The sequence below is a fragment of the Carassius carassius genome, chromosome 19, assembly GCF_963082965.1.
Source record: "Carassius carassius chromosome 19, fCarCar2.1, whole genome shotgun sequence".
Classification (NCBI taxonomy): domain Eukaryota; kingdom Metazoa; phylum Chordata; class Actinopteri; order Cypriniformes; family Cyprinidae; genus Carassius; species Carassius carassius.
In genome coordinates, this window is record NC_081773.1 from 8383855 (window position 1) to 8397961 (window position 14107).

General features: G+C 35.7%; 1 protein-coding gene across 1 annotated transcript in view; it reads right to left on the reverse strand.

The window, feature by feature from the left end:
• Nucleotides 1–13896, reverse strand: part of cckbrb (cholecystokinin B receptor b) — a 29028-nt gene extending 15132 nt beyond the window's left edge. The window contains exon 1 of the mRNA XM_059499336.1: nucleotides 13282–13896. Coding sequence (XP_059355319.1) covers nucleotides 13282–13444 — 163 coding nt within the window. The 5' untranslated portion in view covers nucleotides 13445–13896. The remainder of the gene's footprint in view (nucleotides 1–13281) is intronic.
• Between the last annotated feature and the right edge of the window lie 211 nt (nucleotides 13897–14107).

The following is a 14107-nucleotide window of genomic DNA, read 5'->3' on the forward strand; positions in this document are numbered from 1 at the left end:
GTGTGTGTGTGTGTGTGTGTGTGTGTGTGTGTGTGTGTGTGTGTGTGTGTATATATATACATACACACACACACACACATACATATATATATATATATATATATATATATATATATATATATATATATATATATATATATATATGGCTGCTCGTGTGATATTGCTTATCGTATGATGTAAATATGAGACAAAAACTCATACAAGTGCATTTTTGCACCAATATCGTGAATTTTAGGGCATAACTGCATTTATGGAGTTGTTGCCCTGCATCATATTTGACAACAGTCAACTGTATGAAATACAAGATGACGGACAGGTCTGGGGGCGGGGCCAGTGCGTTAACTGCCTTAAAATATTTTAATCACGTTATTTTTCATAACTAATTAAATTAACGCATTAAACTGACAGCCCTATGTGTGTGTGTGTGTGTGTGTGTGTGTATAATTACAATGAACTTGATTATAAAATACACTTTTCTGTACTTCACAGTGACTGTTTCTAAAACAAGTTAGTCTATAATTGTGCTATGTGCTGTCAGGTTTTCTTGCTGACTTGCTGAATGTTTAGAAGCGATAAATGTATCTAATGGTCCTCAATGCAACCTTCTGCTAGTATGGAAAAAATCCAGCATCATCAAATAACATCCTCGGAATGCAACAGCTCACTCAAACACTTGAAGCTGTGTGTTTTTCAGACACGGCTGATGGATTGTGTTTTTCTAGCTGATCTCTGTGGCCATAATAAATCTGAATTTTTACACGGGTAATCATTCTTTCTGACATAGCTCATCATTTTGTTTAAGCAATGAGTTGGAAACTTGATATCTGTAACTGAAATGTTAATGTGTAATTGGAAAGTTGTCCGATTGTTGATCAATCAAAGGGGAAATACAGTGACTAATGGAGAAAAATTGTAGGATTACTGCAAAACAATATTAGACTATGAATCGCAACTCTGCTGAAATGTCATAAGCATACAATTAATTTGTTTAATAGCATCGTAAATAAGGAGCCCTTCATAAGCCACTACACTGAAACTTAAAAATTCAGAGTATCATTTTTATATGTATACTTTATTATTAAATGTTAACTCTTTCCCTGCCAGCCTTTAAAAACAGTTTACAGTGCCCACCAGCATTTTTTATAATTTTCACAAAATTTCCATGGCTGTATGAATATCTGAACAAGCATTAAGAAAGAACAGAGCTTCTGCTTAAAAAATAGTTAATTAATTAATTCTAGCTTCGTTATTTTTTATCAACACTTTGATATTATTCTACATATTAATTTCAGCTTTTTCTTCACCATTCTTTGATCCAGAGATTCAATACTCTTTCAGAATATGTGTAATAGTGCCTCTCACATAACAGTGAAAATTCTGACAATGCCAGGGAAAGAGTTAATATACAATCTTTAATAAACGTGCTTCAAAAGGTTCTTCACAGCAATGCCATAGAACCAATTTTAGTTCCACAAAGAACCATTCTGTCAAAGGTTCTTTAAAGAACCTTCTCTTTCAAATCTGAAGATCATTCTTTCGCAACACAAACAACCTTATGTAAAACAGAAAGGTTCTTCAGATGTTAACGGTTCTTTATTAAACCATTTAGACAAAAAAGGTTCTTCTATGGCATCGTGAAACACCTATATTTTTAAGAGTGTAGTGTGTGTGCGTTTGTGTGTTTATTTATTTTTATTGCATAAATGCAATTTAATCAGAAATAAATTGGTCATTTTTTTTTATAAAGGTGCCATTTCATACTAGACAAGATAATGGCACAAAAAAAACCCTATTAAGATACTACTGAAAAGTTATCGTGCTTTACATGATTTCCAAATAGTAATTGGTTAAGTTAGACAGGTAAAAAGGCAAGTTCAATGATGTGAGCAAAGATTCAGGATACAAATCAATGAAAAACCCCGGTTGACTTCAATTCTGAATATGAACATCTACCCATCAATGTCTACAGTGGTTATTGACATATATGTGAACTTTTCATTAAAGGAGCTATGTGGAGGTTTTTACTTAAAAAAATCTTTAAGATAGAGTTTTCATTTGTACATGTATGAGCCAACCATGATTTAAAAAAAGAATGACACCTGGACTGTCCACCACGGTTGCCTCTATCAGCCTGTAGGCTCAATTGTGTGTGGAGGAGTCGGGCCCGAATTGGCACGAAAATTCAGAAAATGTGACGTCATGCGTGTTCTCGTCTACTTGGGCTTACAGCCGTACGGCACGCCAGCCATTATAGTAAGCAGCGGCAATAGTGTTTTCAAATGGACTCTGCGGATGGAAAGAAGCGACCAGCCTACAGCACAATTCAGACACCCACGGACACTCCTCGTAAGTTAAAAACAAAAAAAGAGCGTGCGCACTGAGAACGAGCATGAGACTGGCTGCAGTTCCTCTAACGGCCACTGGTGTCAGTAACGGTTAGAAATTTCAGAACCTACGCAATGCTCCTTTAAACTTCCTCTGATAATTAATATTTTTGGTTCATTTGTTGGTAATTTTGGTAGATTTTTCCTTCTATCACAGTAAGCTGGTTTTGTTCACAGTGAAAATCACTGGGGTCTAAAGCCAAAATGGACCCATTTGGCATTGACTTTATAAGGCCTTATTTCAAAAAGTCTTCAAGGTGAACTATCCCTTTAAGTCATTGCTCTTGCTCTAATGATTTCTGACATAGAAAAGCTCCAAATTATAAACAGTCCTCCATAAGTGTATTGAATACTAAGCCTTAATTTTGGGACCCAACAATCAAACATTGAAAATAAGCCATTTTTCTGGCAAAGTGCAACATATTCCAGCTGCTTTCCATTTCTGCCTCTGCAGAGAGCAGTCAATGTGAGCCAGCATGAGCAGGTAGGATTATGGGATGTGAGGAGTCATATCCTGTTTGTGGCTTTGTCAGGCTAAAGCAATCAATTGAGGCCATGTTTGACTACAGCACAGGGTTCTGTGTGCGCTCCATTACTGATCGCCTGTAGCCACTGGTCTTAAAGGATTAGACCCGCCAAAATGCTGCTGACAACCTCAGGACTTTGATCTCATGAGAGATGTGGTCTGCATGAGTGGCTCGGCTAAAATCGCTATCTCACTTTCTCTGTCATTGTTGCAAAGAATTTGTTCCATCAAGTAAAAAGAAGAACATGTTTATCAAATATCCTCCACATGCCACTACTTTCTGTGGGATGCCTTCGCCTCACTATGTGGGAGAAGCGTGAACTAAACTGTTTGAGGATTGCTGTGGATTCTGTCTTAGTTGTGGGTTTTAAAGGCCTTGGGAAATACTTAGAAGTGTCAGAAAACTGAGATGTGTTGCCTTGGGATGGGGTTGGCTTGATTTAGGGTTAAAACAGCGTGTGTCATATTTGCTGGTAATTGGATTAATATACTATTTCAAATTCTCTGTTATATTATATTTTTGCACAAGCTTTAACATTTCAAAAGTGACTAAGAACCCTTCTAGAGCTCTCCTATTTCTAACTGTTGACACTTCTATGAAAATGTACATATGTTATTTGTGAAAAAAGTACACGTGTGTAAACTGAACTGAATGTAATAAATTAAACTAGTTTAAATTCATAGTTAAAATTTAATATGATAGTTAACACACTGAAGTGTTCATAAGTGTACTTCTTTAAAGCATTAAACTTTTAAAAGTGTACTTAAGTGTGCTTAACAGTCACGAAAGTTGTTGGTGGCCTTTTGTTTAATTGATATTTTATTGTCAAGCACAGGTTTTCAAAAAATATACTTTTAAGATTTGAAGTACACTACAAGTGCACATTCAATACAATTAGAGTAAGTGCGCTTTTTCACAAGGGTTGTTGAGCTGTCTTAAGGTATGTTTACATGAAAACAATGCACTGTTTTTTTTTTAATTGAAAACTTATTTTCAAACGATCCCAATTCACACAGCGAAAATGACTTAAATATGCTGTGTTATGCATGCCAGGCCAGAAGATGGAGATGTCACTTTTTAAAGAAACAGCACATACACTACCTGCACATACTTTTAGATTGAACACATAATAAGCAATGGACATTATGTCACTGCTTTCACAAATTCACGTTTTCTTAGTTTTGAAAATTATACTACCCGCTTTCATAAGTTTGCATTTTCTGGCCCCCAAAATGCCATTGTTGTGTAAATGAATGGCCAAAACCGTGTTGAAAACAGTGTTGTGTAAACACCCTCTTAGACCACAAAGACCAAACAGGATGAGTCACATTCTTTTTAGAAACATATAAAAAAATCAGAAACACACACTGGTAAATGCAAACAACTCAGTTAGGAGAAACGATTCAGGAAGAAAGAGACAATAAATTAGATTACAGAGAATGAAATACTTGTTCCCCCTTGCCAATTGAAATGTTACACAAGGGCCATCTAATCGAACTCAATTACTCGTTCTTCTGTACTCTTCTCCCTGTGGATGAATGTCTCTCTCAGTATATTTCATCATGCGATCTTGGTGTACGTGACAGATGTTGGTTTCAGGATGAGATCTCAACATGTCCTGTCTCGCACAACCTTCGCAAGTCACATCGCTATTCAAACCATCCGAGACAACACGAAGTGTAAAATTCACTGTACATGAGGGACTGACAAGAATGAGTTCATTATAAAACTGTAGGCCATTGATCATTTATTTAACCTGATCAGACTATCCAGTATCCACTGGTGATGTTTCTTTCAAACGATACTCTTAAAGATAAAGGTTCCCTTTCAGTCGGTCACTCTTAATGTCACATCGGTGATTGAAGAATTGGGATATTGCTTCAATAGACCAATCTACTTTGTGTGTAAACTAAACGAGCCAATGCACATTGACATGCAATTAATGCATCCAGCTGCCACTGATCACAGCGTGAGTAAGCAGCAGGTGCAATGTATACCAGCTTTTCACTTTGGAGCCGAGCGACAGTATCATTCTGCTCAACTGTGTACCAGTCGTGAACTACAAGTTCAGCATGCTCTCAGAAGCTTCCTGTGTTTGCAAGATGGTGCTTCAGCAGTGGTCATTCTAGAGTTCGGTCTAGGAGACACGTTTATGCCTTGAAGTGGAACCAGTTCATCGAGTGGTGTTCTTCTTGCCGAGAAGACTCCTGGAGATGCACGATTGGAGTCGTGCTGTTCTTTCTGCAGCAAGGGCTTGAGTGAAGGCTGTCTCCCTCCACCCTCAAAGTCCAGGTTGCTGCTATTGCATATCATGACCCCATGAATGGGATGTCTTTAGGTAAGCCTGACCTCGTCATCAGGTTCCTTAGAGGGGCCAGGAGGTTAAATCCTTCACGACAACCATCCCAATTCGTCGGTCCCCGACATGACGTCGAGAATGACCAACTGAAAGGGAACATCTCAGTTATGTATGGTAACCCTTGTTCCCTGTAGGAGGGAATGGAGATATCAAGTCCCGTCGCCACGGTTGCTGTACCACCAGCTGGATGCAATAATTGCATGACAATGTGCATTGGCTCGTTTGTTCTACACTCAAATCTATGGCATCTATGGTTCAAGGAAGAACCTTTAAAATCCATGGAATTTTTCAATTTTGCAAAACGTTCTTTAGAGTGAAAAAAAAAGTTCTCAAGATAGTATGAAGTTAATATGTTATTCACACTATGCGAAAAAATTGTTCTTTTAAGATTTGTTCACTGAAAGGTTATTTCTGGAATTCAAAATGGTTCTTCTATAATACTGCTGCAAAAACACTTTATTTCTTTAAGAGATAATGTGACACCTTTTATTTGTTCAATGTGCATTTCATCGTGAATTCAGCTGTTAATAAAGTGATTCAACAAAGATATTTTAATGAAAGAATATTAAGGATTTTCTTGTCGACTTAAGTGCTTATATACATAGAAATTGGGACAAATAGAGATATAAAATGCACATAATAAGGACATCTGAATATTTTCTATGTAAAGACAGATAATCATTTATTAGTATATTGTTTTAAACCACAGTTTATGTATCTATATATATATTATGTTATATCATATCATATCATATCATATCATATCATATCATATTATATTACAACCCTAAAATCTAAAATCAACTGTCAGGATTTACTAAAGAAATGTTAAAAGTGAATAAAAGGCATGGCCAGTTATTTTTGCTGCTGATCTTATTACATATCCTTCTGAAGTAGTTACTCTTTGAGATAATAAACTACTTAAATATTTAATGCAACTTACTAAGTTTTGTGATAATCAATTTACTGGTATTTTTTGGCCCAAGACGATAGATAGATAGATAGATAGATAGATAGATAGATAGATAGATAGATAGATAGATAGATAGATAGATAGATAGATAGATAGATAGATATTTTTGTGCTATGTGATTTAATTATTCATGCATCAGAGGGTAAATAGTTCATTCTCATGTGTACTCTGCTGTTTTATGCCTCTGGTGTGTTTTTATGACAAACCTTGTTTTTATGACAAAACTTGATGTCTACCATACTTAACATTATCTAAAATGTGTATACAAGATATACAGATCATAAAATCAGATGGATATTGTTTAAAAGTGAACTGAATATTTATTCCAGGATAGGATAAACTCAAGCTCATGTCATTAAATGCCATGTAAACAAAACATCACTACTAGTTCTCATCATCCCTCGTCCATTTCCATCTCACAACACATCACCTCTAGAGCCGCACTGCTACTGTTTCAGCTGTTGAACTTCCACTTTCCAAAACTCCACCATTTACTATTTCATCAATGCTTTTGGCCTCATGATCAATTCATGAGAAGATTGAGCTGGGTTAGGAATACAGGTTTCAAACCAGAGAAGGAATGCATGAATAAATCACAACCAAGAGGAATCAAGATATCATGAAAGTTAGTTGCATGAATTATGAATCTGAGGCCAAATGTGAGTGCATAAATATTTTAGATTTGTGTAAAAAAAAAAAATCCTCACATATCAACAGCATTTTGCATGCTCTAAGTCATTGTTATAACCAGTGCTATAACTAACTAGATGGGAATAAATAACTCAAAAGGTATTTTCACAGTGTGAAATTTGCTTTAAGGAGGCATTTTTGAATAAAATAATTCATTCTACCACATTAAGCACATTGTTTCAGTGTACATTTATCTTCATGTCTTCATATTCTAGCTTTTCAGTTTTATTTTACTGTCTAATTAGATTTATTGTTTATTATTTTTAATTGTCATTATATTTGTTTATTATTTATTTTAAAAAAATATGACGATTATTAATTTTAGAACCTTTTTAACATTTAATTAGAGTTACAGTACTGCACATTCACATAAGCACAAATCAAGAGAATGTCCATTTGTATGGTTTACTTTCAGATGTAGTCAGAGCAAAGAAAGAAAAGAAGAAAGAAAATTGACCTGCTAATACTTTTTCTTGAGTAGAATGGAAAACCCTAAAATGAAACATACATGTTCAGAGATGTAAATGCCTTATAAAGATAAAGAAGCAAAAATCATGATCTTGATTAAATTGCAGTTAATTGTGCAGCCATAGCTGCTTTTTGAGCCACAAAAATATATAGATTTCAAATATTACAACATCTGAGAGTAATAAATTGCCCTGTTAAATCACATCTTCTTTTTATTTTTCAATAGTAAAACTACTAAAATCCCTACTTATTTAGCTTTACATGCTATAGATTTAAAGTAGTAATTCACCAACATTAATAAAGTCATGAGTTACAAACAGTTGCATCACTGTTGCAGCAACAAGTGATCGATTCTAAAACAGATGGATGTCTAATCATGGATTTTGGGAGAAGGCTTGATTGTCAGGGAAAGACAGAGGTTAACAGTCCACTCAGGCTGTAGTCAATATTCCCAAAGCAGCGAAGCAATCCATGCAGTTTCCTGAATGATGTTTGTAATTGGTGTCCACATAGAGGCCAAGTGCCTGTCCTGAAATAATCAACTATTCGCTAATTAAAATCCGCAGGACAAAGCACGTGAGAAATATCAGGAAAAACACTCACCTGCAACTTGTTTTTGTTAGCCATTCTCTGTGGTATATTTTGTAGAAATCCCGTTTAGGCTATGTGTATTTTGTGGAATTTTGTGAAACACACAATTTTCAGATCCCACAATGCAATCTGCACGATTTGACCTCCTGCTTCCAGTATAATGAATGAACTATTTCTTTTCTCAACACATTTATTTTGTCTCATTTGAGCAGAAAATCAAAAAGAAAAAATGTCACTTACTATTTTTAAAGAATAATAGGCAGCCCACAGTGTATATTGTGTGGCATTCAGTGAGTACTAAGCTGGAACAGCCTGTCTCGCTCCAATCTCAGTGTGACTGAATACCCAGCATTCCTCCATATACAACAGTCCTCAAGCTGTGTCTTTAGAGAGGTCCATGGCTGTAGCTCATTCCTGCAAACTGATGACCTTCAGTTTGCTCATCTCCTTCTGGGTTATTCAGACCTACTGTATAGTGTAAACTGTTGTATGGCAGGCTGCATGTTATTATAAAAACAGATAAATCTCATAATACAGGTAAAAATGCCCCAGTAAATCAGTTTTTAGAAAATCAATTATTGTGTTTTAAAAAATAATTAATTTCAGACACTACTTTGCAATTCTTTTTCCAAACACAAATATATGTAAATCAAGTAATGCAGTGTGGACACAAATTTATAATAAATTACTGGGTTTGTGAGTTGTTTGCTTCTATATTAGAGCCAAAAACAAAGGTAATGCCATAATTTGGATTCGGATCACTGTCTGATGTGCTGAGGACAACCAAACAACACATTTGTCAATTAAGCCAACTACTCAGGAACACCATATACTGCAATAATAACATCACAATGTCTTGTTCTTTCTTTCTTTTCTTTTTTTTCTGTGAACAGCGTGAACGATTAATTCTTCATTGCTGACTGCTGAATAATTGTATCTGTATTAAGCCATACAGCATCCATAAGATCATTAAGAGACCTCTCATAACCCACTATGAAACAAGTTTAAAGCAGTAAATTATCTAATGATTGGTTTCAACCTTTGGTGTCAATCATCATCTAGATCTGTCAAGGAAGTTAATCACTTGTTGGTCACAAATGTTGCTATATTAAGCTAAAGCATGACGTTCTGCTAACCTCTGTGTCCTCTCAAATTACCCTGATGCAGCTTCATCACTGGACTCATCTAAATGTTAAGAGCTCATGACTGAAGACCTCATCCTGAGCGAACTCAACAGGCGTCTCACCTGAGATCAGAGGTTGCATTGTTTCAGAGCGAATGACTTCTACTGCCTGTCTCGTCATGTTAACACAGCACTTGTTTGATCATATACAGCAGTGCTTCCCAACTGGTGGGTCACAGCTTTGTTCTTATGGGGTCAGCAGAGAAAAATAGGCTACATGGAAATTATATAATTCAACTAACCATGTACTTATGCATGGATAGGATAAATGGAAATAGGATGGAAGCTTACTTCTGCGATAATATGTAAATGAATGTAATTGTTGGATTTTATCTATGAGTTCTGAGGCTATTTTCCCCACAATTCTGCATCTGACATTTTTTTTATTTATTTTTTTTTATTTCTGAGATATAAACTCATCCCAGCAGGCACAGGATGCCAATATAATGTCAAGTTGATGTTGGACGTGACCTCGGACAGATGGTGCATTTTGGTTGAGAATGAAAATCGGGTTGACGTCATTATTTGATGCCAATTCAGCATTTACTTAACATTAGATTTTGGTTACACAACCTAAAACCAACAAATAACAATGTCATTTATATAAATGAGATATAAATTCGCATTTCTCCGAAAAGTAAAATAAAATAGAACTTTGAGATTGTTGTGAGACATAAACTTGCAATTGTGAGAAGTCAGAATTTTGAGATAAAAACTTGCAACTGTGTTTTTTTTTTTTCAACTTCTTACACACCAAATCTTTACTTGTCACACAATTTCTGAAAGCTGACACTCAAACAGCAGAACCACACACCAAATCTGCAAAACCATACACTAATTATCAGCCTTTGACTTAAAAATTATGAGATACAAATTCTCATAAGAAAAAGTCAAAATTGCAAAATATTAACTTGCAGGTTTGAGAAACAATAATAGTAAATGATCCATTTACTATGGAAATCATTGTGTTGCCAAGTACAGTGAAGAGATTTACAAAGATTCACAGAAAATCACTGAGATGTCATTGATTGCCTGAAGCATGTGCATGTCATCCTGGACTCGTCATAAAGAAGAATGAATGAGTGTGCATTGTATGCTAACAGCCCAGATCTGTGGATTTGAAGAGCGCTGTCGGAGCACAGTTTGATGGTGATAATGACACGTGTGTTTGATGATCAGGGTTTATACTGAACACAGGAACAAAGAGCCCAACAGCCTCTGCTGATGGAGGAAATGGACAGCAAATATGTGTATTGTCGAGCAGTCTCTGATTAGGCTCCTCAGTGGCAATGCACTAAATTTAGCCTGTGCCCGGAGGTATGCTAAACGCTTCCATCAAAGCACCCAGAGAGAAAGAGAAATCATTCGCTTTTGCTGTAAAATGTGAAAATAGTAGTGTGTACAAAAGAGCTGTTTTGACCTCAAATGACTTCTTAAATTACATTTATTGGGTAACTTAATGAAGAAGTCATGTTGATTGAGTGAATATGCATAATTAAAAGCATTTGAATGTTGAAAATGTTGCACATTTTCATAATTTTGTGTTATTTATCAAACAGTGTTGGGAGTAAATAATTAAGTGCAATGGCATTACACAATTTAATGATATACATGCAATTGTGATCTGTTACTGAGGAAAACATTTTTTATTATTTTTAATTGCAATTTTAATTAAATTACAGTTACCTTGCCTTATTTTTTAAGATTTTTTTTTTCCAAGGCATTGTTCGATGCCAATGTTTCCTGTCATAACTATGCAAAGATTTGATTTCAAAAACAGCATCATAGCTATTAAACTATTTCTTGTTATAATTTTAAATCTGTATTTAACCTCAGAACTCAAAGTAAAAATTAGGTGCTAAACTCTGGCAGTGGTGCCTGTGCTTTAAAATTAAATAATTTGAATCTTAATTATAGCAATGAAGGTTTCTGAAAGTCAGTAATCAGTGTTGAGTACTGCTGTAACAATATCCCTGGCCACTTTAAATGTTTGAAAATGATTAACAGTTGAAAACATTCATTAGACCTTTGCAAAAATAATCATTAAGTAATCAAATGTAATCAGTTATATTATTTTAATAAATTAATTGAAATAGTAACACCACTTATTACGTTTTAAAAAGAGTAACTTCTAATCTGTAACTATTAAATTTCTAAAGTAACCTTCCCAACACTGCTAACAAAGCATTTTTATAGTGCCGTGGTTGAACAATACCTTGTTTTTGGTATTCACTTCTTTTTTTCTTTTTTTTTTTTGTCATCATTTTATTACTAATTATGGTTGTTTTGTTTTCTTCTGTGTTATTTTAATTCAGTTATATCCAGTGAAATTGGACTAAAGAAAGTGTAATTCAATATTCAGATTTATTAATTTTTTTTTTTATCCAGTCACAAGCATGAAGTTTACATTCCTGTTAAAGCACACAACAGTCTGAAGCCTTGGGGATCCTGTGGTTATGGTTTGATATGTTGCAAACGGCAGTTGGAGCCTGCAATTTAATGTCCATCACTAATATAATATAAGGAAAATTCACCTAAGAAATATTTAACATCTGCTTTCTTCCAGAAAATTAGCTAACTTTATTGCAAATATTGGTTTTCCTTTCATTAATAATTTAGAATGTTTGGGGTTTTTTTTCTTTAATGTTTTACAGTTTTATATTTTAAAGTTAAAATACAGTATGTCGAATTGTCGTCACTTCATTTGGTCTAGATAAATAATCTCTTTACGTCGTAATACAGTCCCTCGTGTCATAAAGCCCACAGGGTGATGCAGTGAACTCTGCTGAATTATTTACTTGCTCTGGCAGTGATTCTAACAGCAGTGGAAAGTTTCTTATATAGGCACTGCTGACTTTATTCAGATTTGTGTAACTCATTTAATCCATTTTTTTCTCCATTAACTCCTTGGACAGCCTAATGAAACAACTATACATACCTTTATAAAAAAGGGTTCGTTTTTTTTTTTTTTTTTTTTTAACTTTGTCTCATTAATGTATCTACAGCAGCTATGGTAAAAATGAAATCAATGTTTTGTTTGTGTGTGTGTGTGTGTGTGTGTGTGTGTGTGTGTGTGTGTGTGTGTGTGTGTGTGTGTGTGTGTGTGTGTGTGTGTGTGTGTGTGTGTGTGTAAATATGATTTAATACAAGTGGACACTAATACACTTATGACCCATCACTCAAATGTAAGTGTTCCTCACAGGTGTCTAATTAAATAGCCTAGCTAGTCTACATAAGGTTTTCACACACAGTAAACATACTTCATCATCCTTTTGTTATGGCATCTCTCTTGAGCTGACTGCAAATACGGCATCAGAAACTAATAGACCATAGGATTATAATCGCATCTAAATTCTCCCTGCAGTGGCAAATAAAGCTGTAGCGATGCTGGCAGAAATTAATCTACAATTTCCCAAGATATAACAAGCATTGTCCTTTTCCACACAGCCCATGGTACAGTGACTGTAGTATTATATAAAGCAACGCTTTGATCATTTAAGATCTCCTATTCCCTAGACTCTGAGTGATTACCTTTTCGTTTTCTATACTTAAATGAGAGCAAGGTTACAGGACGAAAACATGACATGGTATGCCATTTATTTCTAGTATGCGAAATATTTAGTGACTTCTAGGGGTGTGGAAATGTAAGGACATTTCTCTCAGTAACCTGATTTTCACGAAGCAATCTCTCAGGTTTGTCTTGCGCAACCGAATTTGGCTTTCCCCGAACGCAAACGTCGACTAGGCTTTAACTTGACTTGATAAAAAATGATATAGGCTACTTGCAATACCTAAATAAATCATAAAGTGATGTTTTTTTTTCAGTAATCGTACGAAAAGCGCAGAGAAACCTACTGTCACTATGGTTACCTCATCAGTCGAGCGCTTCTATTCGCGAGGCTTCTGTATTTAGTGCGCTCCAACTAAAACTAGCTTACTCTTACTTTTGCGCTAACTGAAATGTTTTATACCCATCCAAACACTTCCTGATTTTGCTTAAAGAAGGATGCTTCGACCTCTCCATAATGTCAAAACAGTCTGGTACCTCTCTAGTGAAGGAGATCGAGTGTGCTGAACGCACGCGAGTGTGTGTCGGAGATCCTCACCTTTGGCTCGCGCCGGTTCCGTCTTGGGCAGCAGAAGCGCGTCTCCGCAGGTGCCATCGGGAATCTCCAGACTCCCGTTTAAGGTCCCGTTCAGAACCGAGCTGTTCTGAAGCTGAAGGCATGCCCAAATCCCAGATGTATCATTTAGCGTCTGTAAATCCATCTCGGACCTAACCACAACTATTTGATATTAGTGTTTCGTCGCAGTCATCCGTAAGCTATGAGAGCGCAAAGAGCTGCTTAGAGGGCAGACATTTCAAGAGGATTCAATTAAGAGTCAATAAAAAGGTAATAAGGGAGAAATAAGATAAGCTCGTGCTGAAATAAAGCGTTGTTGCTCAGCGGTATGTTGAAGGCACAGTTGCTCTGTGTGAGAATGTGATGAAGCCCTGAGCGCCACTGAGGCTCTTCTCACGCGTGGACCGAGCTGAGGGGTTATTAATGAGCTCTTAAACAGCAGGGGTGGGAGTTTGGGGGTGAGCTGGTGGGATTCAGGGAACTGAGCGTCCTGGAGAGGAGGAGACGTTGAAGGGAGATTGTGGAGTACAGGCACATGGAGATTTAGGGAAGTTATAAATGATGTGGTAGGTGGAGTGAAACACCGACGCCCTCTTGTGGAAGCAGAACCGCTCCTCTGGAAAATATTTTTTTATTATTATTTTATTTTTTTGTCCTTTTCTATTTTGAAATGACATTAAGTGCATTTTTATACGATTTTAAACATTAGAGAGATAATGTATTTTAGAATTAATATATTCCACGCCGTTTCGTCATAAATTAATAGCTAAATATTCATAAATATTCATTCAAAAGGTGTCACAAACTT